We start from the raw sequence: 20,424 nt of genomic DNA, 5'->3' as shown, positions 1-20,424 counted from the left end.
CTACCACCATTTAGTTTTCAAATCCTGTTGCTGATATCATCCCGTGTGCTGGGGGATACTAGTGTTTTTTGTTTCTAGTTCTAATCTTCAGCCTGGAGCAGCTGAAAGCATGTGATTAATCAACCAGAGCAGCTCTGAAGAGCTCCCTTTTCAAGGCAAGGTGGGAGTGTCATTTGCCTGTCAGTCTGGGAATAGGAGGAGGAGTCTAAGGTATAAAAGGCTGTCTGGGATGGATTTATGATAAAAGCTGGTCGGTGACTAGGTGTAGTTCCCTATTAGTTAGTGACAGGGCTATGAACATTTACTGTGTAATTGTTACTCGTCAACAGTAATCCTGATGAAATAAAGCTGTAGTAGAGATGTAAAAAGTCAGTGCATGCGTCCACTACACAGTTTATTTATCAAAGCACATATATTACAATCATTATAAAATGTAAGGTGTAGGTTTTAAGCATGCACACACTTTTATTGTTTTACCATTTACAACAAGGCTTTTAAGGCAGAATGCAATCTGTACATGTCTTGTTTTAGAACAACACTGCGAGTAGAGTTAGGGATACCAGTAAACAAATGTTTTTGAGGTTTCAGATCTTTTTAACTTTATCAGTCTGATTCTTCTCTTTCCCCATGAGATGTTCTCTGGAGTTCATATGGGGTCTGAACAGAATAATAAAACATTTAGGTATAAACATGCAAATAACCAGACCCCAACTCGATGACTGGATAGCGAATATCTCCATGGCCACAGCGTATTTGCCCTTTGAGCTGAGGGAGGCCGGGATGTAGGACACCCAGACACTGAGGAAGGCCAGCATGCTGAAGGTGATGAACTTGGCTTCATTGAAGCTGTCAGGAAGTGTCCTGGCCAAGAAGGCAACTATGAAACTAATGGTGGCCAAAAGAGTAAGATATCCCAGCATGCTCCAGAAGGCAATCTGTGACCCCTCGTTACATTCAACAATGATTACTCCGAATTTAATTTCTGTTTTGAGTTCCAGAAAAGGAGGGGACAACATCAGCCACATAACGCAGATAGAGGATTGAGTAATGATACATAGAACGATGACAAAATAGGATACTTTGGAAGTTGTCCATTTCCTCATGCAGCTACCTGGCTTTGTGGCTTTGAAGGCTATGACGACCATAATGGTTTTGGCCAAGATGCAGGACACACAAAGGGCAAACACAATGCCAAATGCAACTTGGCGTAAAAGACATTTCTGAGGATTGGGGTAACCAATAAAAACCAGCGAGCAGAGGAAACAAAGGGATAATGACACCAGAAGAAGGCAACTTAAATAATAGTTATTGGCTCGGACAATGGGTGTGTTCTTATAATGAATAAAAAGTCCAAAGATTGCCATGGGAACTAATGATGAGGAGATACTTGTCACAGTTAAAGTGGCCCCCAAAGGATCTTCAAAGGCCAGAAATTCTCTGGTCTTTGGAACACAGTTATCTTGTGCTGGATCTGGCCACGTATCCCACAAGCATTTGGTACAATCTACTGAATCTGGAAAATGGAAAACAAGTTGGCTTCATCAGTTTATCTTCACATAATGATATAATTGGAATTTAGTGAAGCGATTCCTTTCTAGAACACTTACAGAGGCTGCAACATGAGCGTGGATTGTTATATACAGTGGGTTGGATAACCACAACAGGTGGCTTTTGACCAAAAACCAATAAATATACAAAACATGGAACATGTCTATAGTGACATTCTATCACTCACCTGATTGGTTGGAAATCTCTCCATAAGGGCAAGGGATGCATTGGTAACAACACACCGGTTCCCCTCTTTTGGCCACTTTCCTAAATCCTGGTGGACAGCTAGAACTGCAGACCGAGAGAGGGACCTTGGGGACAATATTTATAAGAGATATTTGTCATCCAATTTGTGATACAAATAGCTAGGAAACACATAAATACACAGATAGAGATAGATAGATAGATAGATAGATAGATAGATAGATAGATAGATAGATAGATAGATAGATAGATAGATAGATAGAGTATATAAAATGTATTTGTAAAAGAAAAGTCTGAAACCAATTTCTGTTCTTGCTATTAATTGTGGATAATCTTTTTTGGACCTGTTTATTAATAAAAGATCACTGGGGAAGTAATCAGAGACTTACCCCATCAATGGCTGGTTGGGGTCACTTCTGTGTATATACAGTGCATCCGGAAAGTATTCACAGCGCTTCACTTTTTCCACATATTGTTATGGTACAGCCTTATTCCAAAATGGAATAAATTCATTTTTTCCCCTTAAATTCTACACACAATACCCCATAATGACAACGTGAAAAAAGTGTTTTTGAGATTTTTGCAAATTCATTAAAAATAAAAAACTAAGAAATCACATGTACATAAGTATTCACAGCCTTTGCTCAGTACTTTGTTGATGCACCTTTGGCAGCACTTACAGCCTCCAGTCTATTTGAATATGATGCCACAAGCTTGGCACACCTATCTTTGGGCAGTTTCGCCCATTCCTCTTTGCAGCACCTCTCAAGCTCTATCAGGTTGGATGGGAAGCGTTGGTGCACAGCAATTTTCAGATCTATCCAGAGATGTTCAATCGGATTCAAGTCTGGGCTCTGGCTGGGCCACTCAAGGACATTCCCAGAGTTGTCCTGAAGCCACTCCTTTGATATCTTGGCTGTGTGCTTAGGGTCGTTGTATTCGGTGTATAACTTGACACTGACATATGCTCATGGGATCCCGACACTGATCAGAATGCCAGTGCCGACATCCTGAATAGGATCACAATACCGGCGCTGGCATCCCAACAGCAAGACAGATCCCGATCGAGTGAGTGCCGGGATGTCAGAGTGATAAGGTGCAGCGTGAAAGTTATATTTAGGCTGCGGGAGGAAGGTTAGGTTGAGGGAAGAGGGGGTTTGGTTTAGGCTGAGGGGAGGGGGGTTAGGGTTAGGCACCCACAGGGAGGGTTAGTGTTAGGCTGCAGAGAGGGATGGTTAGGTTTAGGCATCACCAGGGAGAGGTAGGGTTAGGCTGCGGAGGGGGGGGGGATTAGGTGGTGAGGGGTAGATTGCCTACTGACCCCTGTCAGGATTCTAAGCAGCAGGATACAGCGCTCAGTATTCTGACCGTCGGCATCCCGCCCACCAGCATTTCAGCCCCAACCCATGCTCACTGCCCTGGAAACTTGGTCTTGGGCTTCTAGGCGCAAAGAAAATGTAAAGAAAATTTAAGTGACAATGAACAAATGTTTTCAAGCTCTAGGACACAAAATTGTCACATGCACATTCTGTAGCTCCAAAGCAAACCTAGCAGTTTTGGGAGATTCTGAAGTGGGACAGGTAGGGTGAGTGAGGCAATGAACAGATTTATTCCATATAATTTAGATGTACTGTACATGATTTGTGGTCTTATTCATTGTGTGTACTGGAGTCAGGTAAAAGAACAGTGTCCAGTTGACAGGATGATGATGATGATGATGATGATGATGATGATTATGACGACGATGATTGACTGATGACAATGACGACGACGACACCAGACCACTATGTAATTTTCTGATTTTTTTTGTTAGCATACTGACTCCTCCAGCTGATAACATTTCAATATTTACCTATGTTAAGGTGTCTACATCTATTTTCTGATTGGCCAGTATGAATACTGGAGGAAATAAGTTTCCACTGGATTTATGGGGCGGTATGTAATGCCATCCGAGTTGGCCGCAGGTGCGGGCTGTCGGCCGTACTCAGACTTTTTTTTAAAGCGGCAACCACTTACAAGGCATGGGTTTGCATTGTAAATTATTGCCGCTTTTAAAAAAATGCCCAAGTTTGGCCTACAACTTGCGCCTGCGGACAACCCAGAAGGCATTACATCCAGCCCATAATGTAACAAAAGACGCTTTGGAAAAAAACATTTATATGTCATTACATTTGCTACATAAAATGACATTTAATTTGGAAAATGTAACTTTTTCAACAACACCAACAAGTGGATCTCTACTCTACATGGCAGTATAATTGTGACGCATATGTTGTGTGCGATAATTTCTTTTTATTATGTCAGGATATTCTAGATGTTCGTTGATGCTACTGTTTGTGGGTATTGTGAAGCATGACGGGGCATGTAGCGAGAACTGTTGAAGACAGAATATAGATTGATTACTGTTTCTTACTTTGATAATGTTGTGTGAGTAGATCCAGAAAGCAATGTTTAAAAAAAAAAAAAAAAAAAATCTCAAAATATAATGTTTTATCTATGAATCCATGATCGTAGTGAGCTAACAAATTAAAGAAGTTCAGTAATGTAGACAGAAAACCATAATGACCTTATTAGAGTAATTAGCCTCATGCAATCTAACAGAAGACAAAACAGGTCCACAAACAACGTCTCACCCTCTTTACTCCAGTGCCCCACTGTACAGAGCTAGTGTTGATGATGAACACATTTCCAGTGGTGACGCTGGTGTCATAACTTCCCACTGTAACCTGTTGGAGTCTTCCATCTGGACTCAGCTGCCAATTCACTATGTCATACTGCGCAGGTGGATCTCCATTCTTATTGAAGAAGAGTTCTCTGCCGCTGGTCATCCTCAGATGCACCTTCTTCATGTAGTGTAATAGCTGCATACAAATGGACAGTACCACTGAGGATATGTGTATATGTACAGAAGAAAGCCGAAAATATAATCTGAAATACAGTATACTGTACATCAGGCCCCAGTAATGCTGACTCTACTGTGAGTGATTTGTACATGAAAAATTGAACATAGTGATGCTTTCTAAAGCTTTGTACAACATGGCAATGCAGATTTATTTCCTGACCAACTCACTTCTTGCTTGAACTTTCCCTTTCCCTTATAATTTTAAATAGTAATCCACAAACAAGTGCTTCCCTTTCCCTTACTTTTACTATTATCTACTCCATACTCCCTACAATGGCACCTACCCCTTGGTTGCTGGGCAGAACATTTTTCCCCTAAAACCTCCTTAGGAGTTGAATTTGGAAATATCCCTGCTTAGTGGGTGGCAGCACATACCTGCCACAGTTTCTAGACCACCCAGCAGGTCCGATGTTCCAGGTCACCCAGCAGGTGCACAGAGAGAGTTCACCAACTGTCACACTTTCCAGAGCACAATGGTGATGCATTGTAAATGGCTGGTGGACATTTTGCCACATAACTCCAAAACAAAGCAACAAATGACAATGCCAATATTTTTCTGCAAATCTACGCACCAAAACCTTTCATTGCATATCATGTGCCCTGTTCTTATAACGGCATCATAGAAATATGGCACTCATAAAAGTCATCCTTCTGCTATTAATATATAGAGCACTGACCACCAACATGATTACATTTGCACAATCTTTTTACAAATATTGTAATGGGAAACTTTGTGGGCCCAAGGCATAAGGGGTCTTTAATTGCATATAAAGGGGCATGTGGAGTAGATGGCATATAAAGGGTCATGTTTGCAATCTAATGCCATTAATCAATTTTTGTTGTCTGTATTAGAGTGGTAAGGAAGTGGCTTGAAATCTGATAAATGCAGATAAAATAGAGTGAGGTGCAATCTCCTGTGCACAAATTACCTGTCAGATTGGACTTGTACTAGCCCGATCCCTGGTGCTGAAACCAGACAGATCTTCTGAGAGGCATGCATGAGGCCAGCAGCTTCAGGCAGAGGTTCTCAAATGTGGTCCTCAAGGCACTCCAATGGCCCAGGTTTTAAGTTTATCCATGCTTGGCCACAGGTGACTTAATGAGCACCTCAGTCAATTTGATTTAACCATCTGTCCTGAGTCATGGATATACCTAAAATCTGGACCATTGGAGTGCCTTGAGGACCGCATTTGAGAAACTCTGGCTTAAGGAAATGCTGATCCATGTAGTGCCTATTAGAGGATCCTTGTGTGCCTCCAGGCGAGTTGGCAAAATAGGAAAGGTGTAAGTGGACACATCTGTACATATGCCCCCATGTGTCCATGTTTGCAAATGAATATTACGAAGATCTTGGCCTCATACCAAGAACAGACATATTTTTAACATCTATTCTCAATTCTGTTGCGCTTGCTTTCCCCATTTTTCCTGAATAATTACATCACTATTATTTGTATTTTGCTTTGTGAGTGAGAACATCTATGCAATTGCATACTCAATTTTATTTGGTATGTGTGTTTTTAGATATTCTAACCTGCCATGGTTGGAAGTTCCTGACATCAGTGCATGACCCATTAGCAAATGGCCCGTTTCCGTTCCTGCAGTTGCCCAAATCTTGCAGAGCTTTGGCTACAACACGGATGGCTGTGTAGATGTTATAAGTTACCCTCAAGCCAGAGATATCATTATAACTGTTCTGTAGGCTTTTTAGACTTTCTCCACCAGTACATTCAGGAATTAATGATTGCGAAGAGGCTGTGAAGTTTTTCTTGTCTGGGAATTTACAGCTAAAAACTTCCTCCCAGAATATTTTTATCCATTCACCTCCCACAGGCATAGATGGGTGGATGCTGTTGAGGAAATCTCCAAAGCCTGGCATGCTTTCGCTGTGTAGGGCAAAACCAATGGTTCCAACAAGAAGTCTAGAATACTTGTTTATTGATAAGAAAGGAGAAGTTGCCCAAGCCTCACCGGCAATCCATAGCTTCCCTGAGATATTTTGTCTCAACATCTCATCAAGAACGTAGACTAAGTCTATATCGGTGGAAAAGATGACCACTGCTGTGGCCGATGATTCTTTAATGACCCCAACAACATGTGGGGCATTTCGGTCTTGCTGGCTGGTAATAATATTCTCTGTGAAGGCCACACAAGCACCGGCTTTTAGAATATCTCTCTTGATCATTTGGATACCTTGTTGTCCATAGTCATTGTCAGTGGCTACTAGTCCAACCCAGGTCCACCCAAAATGCAGCACCAGCTGAGCCAGACCCTGGGACTGAAAGGCATCACTAGGGACTGTTCTAAAGAAGGAGCGGAACTGTACACGGTTGCTGAGAAGCGAGCTTGTGGAGAAGTGGCTGATCTGTTGTGAGTTACAAAACAACTTTTAGAAGCTTCACACAGGAAAGAAAAAATTCACATACTGTATGTACAAAAACATCAACCTATTTTAAATCACACTACAATACTCCAATGTGTCAGAGGCTTTTTAACAGAATACTACATTATCTAAAATGTCTTTCTCTTTCATTACAAAAATATTTATATTTTTTTGCCATAATTCTGAATGACAAAACCCTCCGAAATTGCCCTGATGCTATGGAGGTAAAACGTAAAAAAAAAAAAAAAAAAGAAACATCTGTTTTATTTATTTTTTTAACTACAATTTAAAATTTTGGTTCTGACGGAGATTTACAGAGTCCCCAATGCAGTCTCATCTTACGATTTATTTATTTTTGGAAATAGCCTACATACTGTATGCATCTTACACATCTGGGAATGTGTAGACAAAGAGCTTAGCCCTGCCCCACTTGCACCCTGCATAGCCCCATCCCCATTCCTTGATTTGCTGCCACCTAATATATCCAGCCGCCCAACTGGTCAAACCCGCCGTCTACATTGTGTGTAATGGCCATCGATGGTGCAAATCATGGATGGTTCACTGTCGATGGTTTCCTGCCATCAATGTAAAATGCTGATGTCACCATTGATGGTGACCATTGATGTCGGATCCTTTGCTATCCATTCCTAATTGATGTATACTAGAGTAAAATTTACAGAAATTAAAATGCCTTATAACAGAGGGCAATAATCTGCAGTAAAATAAATATTACTGAGAGCTTTTTTTTTTTTAAATGGAAACAGGACAAATCAAAACATGAAAGTTTAGAAAAAGGAAAAGTAATATACTGTAAGTCATAGATGCTGATCTGAAATTTATTTATTCAATGCTGAAAAACATCTGGAAGCATTGCATGGAACAGAAGATTCTCATTACATCCCCCTAGGGCAAAGCTCTCATTAGATTATGCTTTTATCAATTTCCTTTCCAGAGTCTGCAATGGGACAATGGACATTAATTAATTGTAATTGCACCTTCTTAGCCTATAGAACTTGAGAGAGCACTTGATGTGGATTGTCAGAATCCTGACAGTGGAATCGCTACCATCAGAATCCTGACTTTCCCTCCAAAAGTGCCCTAACCTTCCCCTGCCTCCTGCCCCCTACCCTAACCTCAACATTCCCTTGTGGGTACCCAAACCTAACCTTTCACTGGTGTTGCCTTACCCTAACCCTCCCTTACTCGCTGCCTAAACCTAACCCTTCTAAGTGCCTAATACCCCCTCCCCGGTACCTTACCATTACCTTCCCGTCCCTGCCCCCCTTATAATGCCTAAACCTAAAACTTCCCCCCCCCCCCAACATCTGGAAGAAGGATCAGGATTCCGGGCATCTGTATTTTTATGCCGGGATCCCTAGCTTCGTCAGGATTTTGACGCCGGTCTTATGCCGTTGGTCGGGATTCCAGCGTCGGGATTTCGACCACCTGGATCCCATCTGGTGGCATTTTAGCTACATCCCCTTGATGCCTATACCATGAAATACATACAATGATAAAAAGTACCATGTACTAAAAGTAATTACATGTACTGTAGCATTTCATGTTTTAGGACTATTGGGGAATGCACCACTTTTGTCTACTGAATTACTTATTACTTTAACTGCATTATATTTTTATGTAGTGCATATGGAAGACTAAAGATGTGGATATACAGGGGTATATTTACTAAAGTGGGAGTTGTTTCAGAAGTGGAAATGTTTCCCATAGGAACCAATCAGATTCCACTTAACATTCATCTAGCGGCTTCTAGAAGATAATTACTAGGATCTGATTGGTTGCTCTCGGCAACATCTCCACTTCTAAAAAAAACTCACAGCTTAGTAAACATACCCCACAGAGAGGAGAATAAACAGTAAAGGTGCATACACACTAGCTGAGAAAATGAGCAACAACGTTCATTTTCACCCTTCCTGAACGACGACGCTCACTTTCTCGGCAAGTCTGTATGCCGCCGCGGATTACTGATGTGCGGCTCCGTGGGTCGTTAACGACCCTCGCTATCGGCCGTGCAGGTAGCTCAGTCTGGACTGTCGGTCAAGAGCTGCCCGGCCGCTGCGTGATGTCACTGAATGTCATATCGCTCAATGTGTATGCCCGGCCACCGACCGCCCCAGCCTGGGAGCGGAAACACTAGGCCACGTTGCTCATAGAGGACGTCGCCTTAAGCCTTAAGTCATAGTAAATATTATTAAACATTCGTTTTCTTTTTACATTTCCCTCTTTTATGACTTTATTCATGGGGTACAATCTTTTCATTCACATTAATCTAGCACCAATTGTCTGTTCAGTTGATACAAAGGCACTTACTTGTGGATACTGGTACAGCCCTAGAATGTGAGCCAGCTGGATGGTGTATGTAGAAATAGAATGGCCAATCACTGCCGCCAAATGGACATCTTGCCGGCAGCGATAATTAGGCAGAGGCTGCCCGTCCCCACTCAGTAGTTGCAGTGTCCCTGACAGCGCCCTTTGCAGGACTGTACAGGAGTCATAGATCTGGAATCCTAAAGTGATGTTTGGCAGAAAATCTGGGTTCTTGTTTATCTCCTGCACTGCAAAATGTATTGCCTGGACCCGCTGGTAGTTTTCAAACCTGAACCTGAGTGTCAGATATAAAGATAATATTATTATCATCTTCTGATGAGGATAGGATTCCTGTACTGTACAGTAAAAATCACCAACACTATTGTCTACTCAGCCTGCAAAGCCATGCTACTACAGGACGTAAGCAATGAATCTGTGAATAGCTACTTATAGACCAATAACCTACATACAGTATTATTAAATACATGCAATAGGAGTTCCCACAAATCATACCCAGTACATACTGCACATAGGTAATTGGGGTCATGAAGTAAAGCCAGTAGTTGATCTCCAGCAAACTACAGACTGTTGCTTCAGTTATGCCAAATAGCACCTATCGGCGTGCCAGGCCCTGTGCGGTTTGGCAGCAACGAGTATCTTTCTCACTCTACGGGTAAATTTACTAAGATGGGAGTTCTATTTAAGATGGGAGGTTGCCCATAGCAACCAATCAGATTCTACTTCTCATTTATCTAGCACCTTCTAGAAGATAATACCTGGAATCTGATTGGTTGCTATGGGCAACATCCCATCTTGAATAGAACTCCCATCTTAGTAAATTTACCCCTAAATGTTTGTCTAAATTAGATATTTGCAGTTCGGTTCTACAGAAATCCGAGTCCACCCATATTTAGTGGATCCGAACTAAAACACTGTCTGGAACTCCTGGGGAGATCCGATCCGAATAGAGCCCCGATTTAAATATTCTCACGGCTTAGAATTCAGATTTTGGGCCTTATTCAAGGTTGAATGCAAACAACATTTTCCTCTAATGGGCAAAACCATGTGCAGTGCAGGTGGGGCAGATGTAACATGTGCAGAGAGAGTTAGATTTGGGTGGGGTGTGTTCAAACTGAAATCTAAACTGCAGTGCAAAAATAAAGCAGCCAGTATTTACCCTGCACAGAAACAATGTAACCCACCCAAATGTAACTCTCTCTGCACGTTATATCTGCCCCACCTGCAGTGCAACATGGTTTTGCCCATTAGAGGAAAATGTTGTTTTGCAATCAACCTTGAATTAGGCCATATAATCCAAATTTTGGGTTTTGGATTGCAAAAGTCACATGATTTCACCTGTTTTTGTAAATTTTTATGAATCATTATTAAAAAGTTTTTTTAAATATGGTGTGACGTTTGTACAGTACATCTCTACTGAGTCGGAATCTGTGGGGGTAATTCAGATCTGATTGCTGGGCTGCGTTTTCGGACATCGTTAGATCAGATCCGAACGGCTCATGCGTCTGGGCCGCACTGCGCAAGCGCGATGGACGGCTGCTACGGGGATCGGCGCCCTGCAACAGGATGGTGCAAAGGATCCAGTCGCACAGGCATTCGCAAGGAGATTGACAGGCAGAGGCCGTTCGTAAGTGGCAACTGACCGTTTTCTAGGAGTGTCCGTAAAAACGCAGGCGGGCTCAGGCATTTTGAGGGAGGGTGTCTGACGTCAGCCCGGGCCCGATCAGCACGATTCAATCGCATCGGCTGAGTAAGTCTTGGGCTGTGCAGAGACCGCACAAACTGATTTTGTGCAGCTCTGCTAATGAAGCGATCGCACACTTGCACAGCACTTTGCCCCTCCCCCTGTATGCGGTGACTATCCGATTGCACTGCAGCAAAAAACGCAGCCCAGCGATCAGATTTGAATTACCACCTGAGTTCTATTGTGCTTCATCTGCGACTTTGAATGTGTGTAAAACCAATTCCTTTGCGAATAAAGTTGCAGCCCTGGTACACTGTGGGAGGTATCCAATTAGACGTGATAATGCGGTTTCACAACAAATGATCGCAAATGTGATAATTCGGTATCCTAATAGTGGCAATAAGTTATTGGCGATAAGTCTCCATAGGGTTTATCACGGATTTCTCTTCACCATCTCTGAGCTACTATAGGGCTAAGTAGCCCCAATTCCCTATTTTAATGAAAAAATGTCTGGATTAGGTTCAGAACCCCTGGGACATACACCTGAATGACTAATTTGGCACTTAGAAGTTTTTAATTATTTTTAATCGGCCAATAATGACATGTCATTTTTGGGATCTAAAAATGCAAAGTGAAGGAAATTGGGGTTCACGGTATGTGACAGGTATATTGGGGTGCTTTATGAGTGGGACAAGTGTTTTTAAGCTTGCTGATGGGAGTAATCGGTCCATTTCCATTGTTTTTTAAAGTTCCCTAAAATGACCCAAATATATACCGTAGCTATTTTATGTACACCAAATTTAATGAGAGCACTTATTGTGCAGCAAAAAAATAGCTTTCTGACATTTTTCCACATTTTAAAAAAAAATTATTGTAACGCCATTTGACCTAATTTCATTATACCAAATGCTTTTATTATGGCCACTAATAGACTTCTATAATTTTTTTTATATTACTTTTGCCTGCTACAATTATCGCGCAAATCCCGTTATCACCATTTTGGAATAGGATAGGTGCACGTTACCACGGTTAATTGGATCCCCCCCAGTCAGTAGTTTTTTGCTGCAACTGCGATGCTGCAGAGGTGCAAAATTTTTAAGAAAAATACTGCACATCTTACAGAAGATGTGCCGGATGTCTTGTGCCGTATGGTGTACGGACAACCAGTGAGGACACATCTGCATTACTAACATTTTAAAATTAAAAACTGGAGCAGGTAAATTATACGATATATTGTCAGTTTGGAAAAATGTGTAAAAATATATTTTCAGGAGCAAAGTCTGCAAAAAAATTTAAATAATACAGGTTCTATAGATATTTTTTTTTTACATCAAAATATATTTGCAATTTTTTCGTTGTTGATTCAAATATTTAAAAAACAAAAACAAAAAAAAATTGGACTGGTAACACAAATAATGCAGTCAGCCTCTAATCTAAATTTGTTTCTCTATTAATTGAATTGATCCACTCCTATAACATATCACAGTATTTAGCTGATTCTCCAGTTATAGGATGCAGACGCCGTGTAATTACATACTGTACAGTAACTGTACAGCTTCACCATTGCAGGGAGAAATGTTCTCATCTTTCATACAATGACCAAAACCACAAGTCTCACGTTTTACAGGTGGCCGGGGCAGGGTGCTCTCTGTAACTTGGCTTCGAGTACACATTGTACACATGAACAGAAACCACCACCCCGATTAATATGTCACCGTTTAACGCCATCCCTGTGAGACCACTGCTGCTCAGTCTGCAGCCATGTTCCACGCAATCAGAGAACTGTAGCACATATAGGATGAGGACATGCCACATAGTCTTTTTATGAACTTTCTTGAACGGTTTAATTTCTTGCAGGTCATGAATGTACAATATATTGTATGGCCAAGATGTCCAATAATTTAAAAAAATAAATATATATATATATATATATATATATATATATATATATATATATATATAAAAGTATAATTATAATTCATCCATCTGATTTTGGTGGCAAAGATGCTTTTTAGGAAGTTTTTAGCGACAATTTCTTAGTAAAAGTCTTTTAAGGACAATAATATCCTGATTGTGAAACATCAGAGGCTGCGGAACTGCAGCAAATTATTTTTACCTGCAATGTGATAGAGATGAAAGAAGAAGATGGAGAAGTCAACAGATTGGAATGGAGGAAGTTTGGGGCAAATGTATTAACCTGGAGAAGGCATAAGGAAGTGATAAACCACGGATAAACACACCAGCCAATCAACTCCTAACTGTTAATTTACATATTGGAGCTGATTGGCTGGTGCGTTTATCACCTTGCACTTATCACTGGTTTATCACTTCCTTATGCCGTCTCCAGGTTAATATATCTGCCCCTTTGTTACCAAAATAACAACAAAGAAGGTTGTGCAGTGTATAAAAAGATACGGGAATATATATACTAAATGTCAATTTTAATAATTTTTATTTTTTTAAATCGATGTCAAACTATCTAACTTGAAGGACTGAAACACACATTTACTTACAATTTTTATATATTGATTATTAAATGTTAGCAAATGGGTTATTCAGACCCTAAAAGCAACATAGATTCAGAGCGAATTCCATTGTTTGAAATTGATAATAAAAAATTCAATTAAAATGACCGCCATTAAATATACCCCATAACTGTATATACTACAGTATGATAGTGCCTTGTATTATGTATGCGTTGTACTCACCTCATCGCTCTCAACCATGTGCTGCTTCTACATAAACCCTTTTATATGGAAACATCCTTTTCTGCTCTGGGATTTAAAATTCCTTTGTATGGAAGCTGGGAATTCCACGTCTCAGTGCTAGAAGGAATATCTTCAGAGAGTTACTGTAGAGAGTCATTGCTCTAACACATACAGTAGCCGCTTGTATATCAATTAGTCTAGCACTAAAGAGTTCTATATAATTATACTTAATGAAATAATGAGACAATCAGCTGTGTGTGCTAAGGGAGCTTGTCACTTTATCAGGGAATACTTTATTCTCTGGAACCTGAATGATAATGCTTATCTGATTAGTTCAATAATAATTCTAAATTCAAATACGTCAGAAGTCTGATATCTTGGAAAACAAAGTCCTGGGGGTAAATTTACTAAGGTGGGAGATTTTTAGAACTGGTGATGTTGCCCATGGCAACCAATCAGATTCTACTTACCATTTATCTAGCTGCTTCTAGCAGATAATAGATATAATCTGACTGGTTGCTATGGGCAACATCACCGGTTCTAAAAATCTCCCACTTTAGTAAATTTACCCCCCGATGTCACCATCAGCGTCAAGATTAATTCTTATAGTTATTTCAATGCACAAATATGAATTTGAGGGCACAAATTAAAAATAGTATCAGTATCTTAGTGTGGAAACAATATAAAACTAACCTTAAACCTAAACCTAGCCTTACCAGGGGCGCATCAAGAGGGGACGAGGCCTGTGTGCATTCACTATCCGGACCTCCTCCTCTCTAGCCGCTAGAGCAGTGATTTTCAACCTTTTTCAACTCGCGGCACACCGAACAATATTTTTAAATTGCTGAGGCACACCACCAGTCCTTCACGGGGAAAAACACACATAGTGGCTCCCACGGTGATAAAAGAAACACACGGGCACTCACAGTAATAAAATAAATACATTTGCCACCACAGAAAACCCCCACACACATTTGGCCCTCACAGTAATAAAACAAACATTTGCCCCCTCAGAATAAAAAAACAAACATTTTTCCCCTCACAAATAAAAACAAACATGTGCCCTCTCAGAATAAAAAAACAAACATTTACCCCCTCAGCAATAAAAACAAACATTTGCCTCCTCAAGAACAAAAAACACACACACACTAGCCCCCATAGTATTAAAACACACATTTGCTCCCAAAATAAAAATGAATAAAATACATTGGTCCCTACCTGCTGGTAGAAGAGAAAGGAGCTCAGGTCCCTCATCGGCTGGAGTGAAACTCACAGTGCAGATCTGTGAGCGGTAGACAGGCATGCAGGCAGACTAGCTGCCCGGCTGTCTGGCTGGTTAGCTGGCGAATGGGGCCGTTATGCGGGCTGGATGGCAGACGGTCGTACGGGCTGGCTGGTGGGCGGGCATGCTGCCAGCCATGCTATGTAGCGCATGTGACCTGTGATGCCATGCCGCCGCGTCACTATAGGTCACGGCTCAGGCACTATCAGAAGAGCCCAGCACTGCCCGCGTGTCCGCTGTCAAGGTCCACAGTTAGTGAAGGGGGCTCTGACTCTGCGGCACACTTGTCAACCAGCCGCGGCACACTAGTGTGCCGCGGCACATGGGTTGAAAAACGCTGCGCTAGAGTAATAGACCCCGGCCACTAGGGTTAATAGGAGACTGTAGCACTGTCCCAGAGTCTAGTGTGCATTGCGCAGGTCTCTGGGAAAATGACACGGTGGCCATTTTCCCAGTGATTTTCCTACTGCGCATGCACGAAACGCTGGGAAATTCTCAGCAGCGACATTTTCCCTGTGGTTTCTGCAGTGCTGCTACTGTCGACGCGGGACTCTGGAGGCTCAGCATAACGCCCAACCAGAGTCGGCCCTAACCAATATGATGCCCTAGGCAAGATTTTGGTTGGTGCCCTCTAGCACCACCGCTAGTTCCGCCTCTGACCCTGCACCCCTTTTCCAGCACCATCACCCCTCCCTCATAGCAGTCATCATTTTGTTTTTTTACCCCCTATGTTTTAAATAGGGACAGTGCACACATACGGCACACAGCCCAAAAAGGGGTGTGATCTTGCTGGGAAGGGGCATGGTCACACAACAGTACCCCCAATTCAAATTACGCCGCACAGTCGTGCAACTTTATTCACATTATATCATGTGATAGTTTCCCTTATTCACGTTACATCACACAGTAGTACCACTTTACCTTGTAAACATTACTCCTTACAGTAGTGCCCATTATTCACATTACATCACATGAATTGCTCCTTATTCACATTACACCACACCAGATTGCTCTTTATTCACATTAGACCACACAGTAGTGCCCTTTCTATACGTTACACCACACCACACAGTAGAGCACCTTTTACACATAATGGAACACATTAGTAATGCATCTATACACATAATACCACACAGTAATGCCCTTTACACATATGACTCTAACACTAAACCTGCAGATGTGTACTCATACATATAGCCTCAATACTAGTGAGTGAGTTGACAGGTCCCATGCAAATCTGCAAATGCCGGCCTTTGCACACAAGGAGACTGTACTGTTTAATTTGATATATGATGACATTTGTATATTGTGCGTGACTGATACTGTACACAGAGCAGAACAGAACTTGTACTGGAAAAAAGCTGTGGCTGTGTACACATTCAGAGACTTGTCGCACACAGATATACAAGTGTCATATATCAAATTAATCATCTCCTCGTGTGTCCTATTTACATTGCTTTGTGACTAAGATGCATTTTCACCAAAAAATAATCAAAAAGTCACCAAGCGCTAAAAGATTCTCAAGCAAACTGGTGTGCCATCAGAGGCTATTTGATGGGGCTGCAGCAAAGATATATGAAGACACATCTGTACCCCTAAACCTAGCACTAAACCCTGCCCTAACACTAAACATAGCCCTAACCCAACCCTAAACATAGCCCTACCCCCAAACCTAGCCCTGACACTAAACCTAGCCCTAACCCAACTCTAAACCTAGCCCTGACACTAAACTTAGCCCTATCCCAGCTCTAAACCTAGCCCTGACACTAAACCTAGCCCTAACCCAACTCTAAATCTAGCCCTGACACTAAACCTATCCCTATCCCTATCCCATCTCTAAACCTAGCCCTGACACTAAACTTAGCCCTATCCCAGCTCTAAACCTAGCCCTAACCTTAAACATAGCCCTAACCCTAAACCTAGCCCTGACACTAAACCTAGCCCTAATCCAACTCTAAACCTAGCCCTGACACTAAACCTAGCCCTAATCCAACTCTAAACCTAGCCCTGACACTAAACCTAGCCCTAACCCAACTCTAAACCTAGCCATGACACTAAACGTAGCCCTAACCAAACTCTAAAAATAACCCTATACTTAGCCCTAACCCTAAAATTAGCCCTGACACTAAACCAAGCTCTAACCCAACTCTAAAGCTAGCCCTAACCCTAAACCTAGATCTAACACTAAACAAAGCCCTTACCATAAAAATAAGCAATAAACTGTATGTTAACACTCATGTTGACATTATTGAAAGTCAAGATATTCATTGGTTGATGATCTAAAGTCCATATTGACATTCTAACTGTCGATATTCAGAACCTATTGACATTGTTAATGTCCACCTATTGACTGGGTACTGGCATAGCAGGACCTTACCATGGCTCATTGAAAAGCTAGAAAAGGGTATGGCTGACCTCTTATGTGCAGGTGAGTTGTAGAAAAGCAGAACTGCTCCCTTTGATGGTACATGCTCAGGACATTCTGTGGGACTGTATCTGGGTAATGTGGCATCAGATGCCAGTCAGGTAGGGACACTGGTTTCAGCATTTGTAGTCTCTTTGAGATGCACCTGGTAACTCAAATTCTGTCCACAACTGGATACGATTATATAACAGGCCTCAAGTGTCACAACACGCTGGATCCTGGCGTTAACTTACTGGGTTTTGCAGCACTGGTCTCTGGCATCCGCAGTGGACTTCTGCAGCAATACTCTCTTCCTTGGCTGTTCGACAGTACAGACGGACACGGCTCCGATAGGGATGTGCGTACAGCTCTGTTTAAAATTTGAACGGGCAGATGAACCTAAAACTTGACGTCACATTGGCGACAAATTCAAACTCAACATATATAAGGAAGTTCCTGGGGAATCTTCTTTGTCAGAGTATAGTCTCTCATACCGTACTCTAGCATTATAGCTTCAGCACTACCCAATGCTCAACCACTGTTCCTTGTTCCTGCCTTCCCTGTGTGCAGTTCCTGGTTTCTGCATTCCTTGTGCTCTGTTCATGGTTCCTGCCATCCTTGTGTCTGCTGCCTGTTAAAGTTCCTAATCACCCATCTCACTCTGACCCAGTCTGTCATCTTGTGTTCATTTGCTTCACAGCGACTGTCTAAGTACCATCTCCAGTGCCTACCAGTCCCATACTTGGAAACTCAGGCAAAAGTCCATGACCTGTGTGTCAGGACAAGTGAAGCCCAAACTTCCTTGTGGGGTTCCCTGGTAAACACCACCAGCACCACCAGCACTTTAGACTCTTTACCTGTTCTGGGTCTATGCCAATCCTAAGGTTCGGGTTAGCATCCACTTATCCATCCGTGAGTTGCAACATCAGGGGGCAAAAGTTGTTACTGATCTAGGGATGGTAGAGTCTCATGTTTTTGTCCATCTGGAGGAGTTAGAGGTTACTACTTTCATAGTCAACCCTCTGTCCTTTTAAGAAAGTCATCCAAAAGACAGGCATACTTGGAAAGCCTATAGTTTGGTGTTGAAGCTTGACAGGCAATTGGTGGCAGCCTGTCTGCTTCTCTTCTAGTATCAGGGGTTTGATTCCTGTACAGAACATTAAGGGCAGGATAACATACATCGCCGCCCCTCGCCGCCCATCGCAGCGATGCTGATCGCATATGTACTAACATATGCGATCAACATCGCAATGCGATGACGGGGCCACCCCTCACTGAGGTGAAGGAGAGCACCTTCCTGGGCTCTCCTTCACCTCAGCTGCCGGGAACAAGGCAGCAGGCTGTCCCCGGCGCCTTCTCCTCCCCCCTGCACCCGGAAGGACCTCTGGCTGCATTGCTAGGGGTAGGAGGAGATTACCTTCTGGGACCAGGGCTGCCTGGAGGAAGGTATGCCGGGGGGAGGCGTCTCGGCGGGGGCAGCGGAGGTGGCGGGTTGCGGCGGCCGGCAATAAGAAGCCCATAGGCTTCTATAGGGTATTGCCATCCAGAGATGACAATACCCTGGGCAGTGAAAAACCGGCGTTGGGGGTCTTAGTACATTTGAAAATGCGGTAAAACTCCCGAAAACAGAGGTTTTACTGCATTTTTTCCTTAGTACATCCCGCCCTAAGTGAGAGGCATTATCAGCTGGGGATACTTTTTAGATCTCTCATGATCAAATCGTCTTGTTCCGCATGAAGCTGTCTAGTCTTTACACTACGCAAGACCTGTCATACCCGTTCCAAGAAGACAAAAAAAGGTTGAGGCTTTCATTTAGCCTGTTCCTGGTACAGACGCTATATTGATCCTTAACTGCAATTTTGAACTTAAAGTTCTTGAATAGCCAGTTCAGGTTTGACAAATTCAAGATAGAAACCCTGAGGTCAGTCATTCGCAGCATGTAGAAAGATGAGTTCATGTTATAAGTGCACGCAAATCCCTCTGTGGGTGTTACGCACACCAGTGCTAACAGGAGTATACTGGTGTATGAACAGAGAGGGATGCGAAGCAAACGAACTCACAGACAGTATAATATAACATACACAGGAGGTGATGGAATAACTAATAAACACAAAGTGATCAGAGAAGCCCAAAGGCTCAGGAACTGGGTGTCTCCCTAGTGTCAGGAATGCTCAGATGGAATAGAGCGGACAATGAAGCGAGATGTAGTGATTTAACATGTGGAGCACCCGTAATGATGTTGCTAAGAGCAACAGGAAAAACCCCAAAGGGTTACCAACGGGTGTGGGAATAAACTCCTTGGTCAGAGATTGAAATATAGACACAAGGAGAGTATCAACAATCCTAACCCCCACTTGCAGGGCACAAGTTCAGCTTACTGCCATTAAACTGACAACTGGACGCCCTGCACAGTAAGGGAGGATAAAGCAAGCAGGTCTGAGAGTACAGCCGCAAACCTGCTGGGTTCACAGAATAGCAAAAGAACCCCAGCAGGTTAAACAACTGACTCCAGTCTTACTGCTAGGTCCGGATTGGCAGAATGAAGTACCGAATCCCAAGGCCTATTCGCAGTAAGCAACAAGTAAATACAAAGTCACACAGTACTAGCTAATTCTCTGGAACTGACTAACAAACAAAGATTCAGCAGCATTTGCCTAGCCTGAGAGGGTGGTTTATATAGCAGGTGCTGTCCACGCCCCACTCAGACCTCACAGACTGTGAGCACAAAACCAGCGCCGGATTCCCTGCCGTGCACAGAGCCTGTAACCACTGCACAGTAAAAACCCGGACCGGAGTATCAGCTGCGCTCAGGTTACTTCGCTAACACTTGCCTCCCGGTTGCCATGGCGACGTGGCAGCACAGAGCAGGAGATCCTAACAGTGGGAAATAGATCAATGTCTTATTTGATTTGTGGTTAAGAACCAGCACCACAACCTCAGGCCATTTGTTTTTGGTTTGGTGACAGCTT

General features: G+C 42.5%; 1 protein-coding gene across 1 annotated transcript; it reads right to left on the bottom strand.

Moving 5' to 3' along the window:
* Positions 1-559: 559 nt before the first annotated feature.
* LOC134934196 (extracellular calcium-sensing receptor-like) lies at positions 560-19,412 on the bottom strand. The gene is made up of 6 exons (XM_063929686.1): positions 19,231-19,412; positions 9,363-9,654; positions 6,186-7,016; positions 4,386-4,613; positions 1,730-1,859; positions 560-1,513 (listed from the first exon to the last, which is right to left on the bottom strand). Exons 1-6 carry the CDS (start codon positions 19,410-19,412, stop codon positions 585-587), a joined length of 2,592 nt encoding a protein of 863 aa, XP_063785756.1. The 3' UTR covers positions 560-584.
* Between the last annotated feature and the right edge of the window lie 1,012 nt (positions 19,413-20,424).

This window comes from Pseudophryne corroboree, chromosome 6 (assembly GCF_028390025.1).
Source record: "Pseudophryne corroboree isolate aPseCor3 chromosome 6, aPseCor3.hap2, whole genome shotgun sequence".
Classification (NCBI taxonomy): Eukaryota; Metazoa; Chordata; class Amphibia; order Anura; family Myobatrachidae; genus Pseudophryne; species Pseudophryne corroboree.
This window is presented reverse-complemented; position numbering and strand designations above follow the sequence as displayed.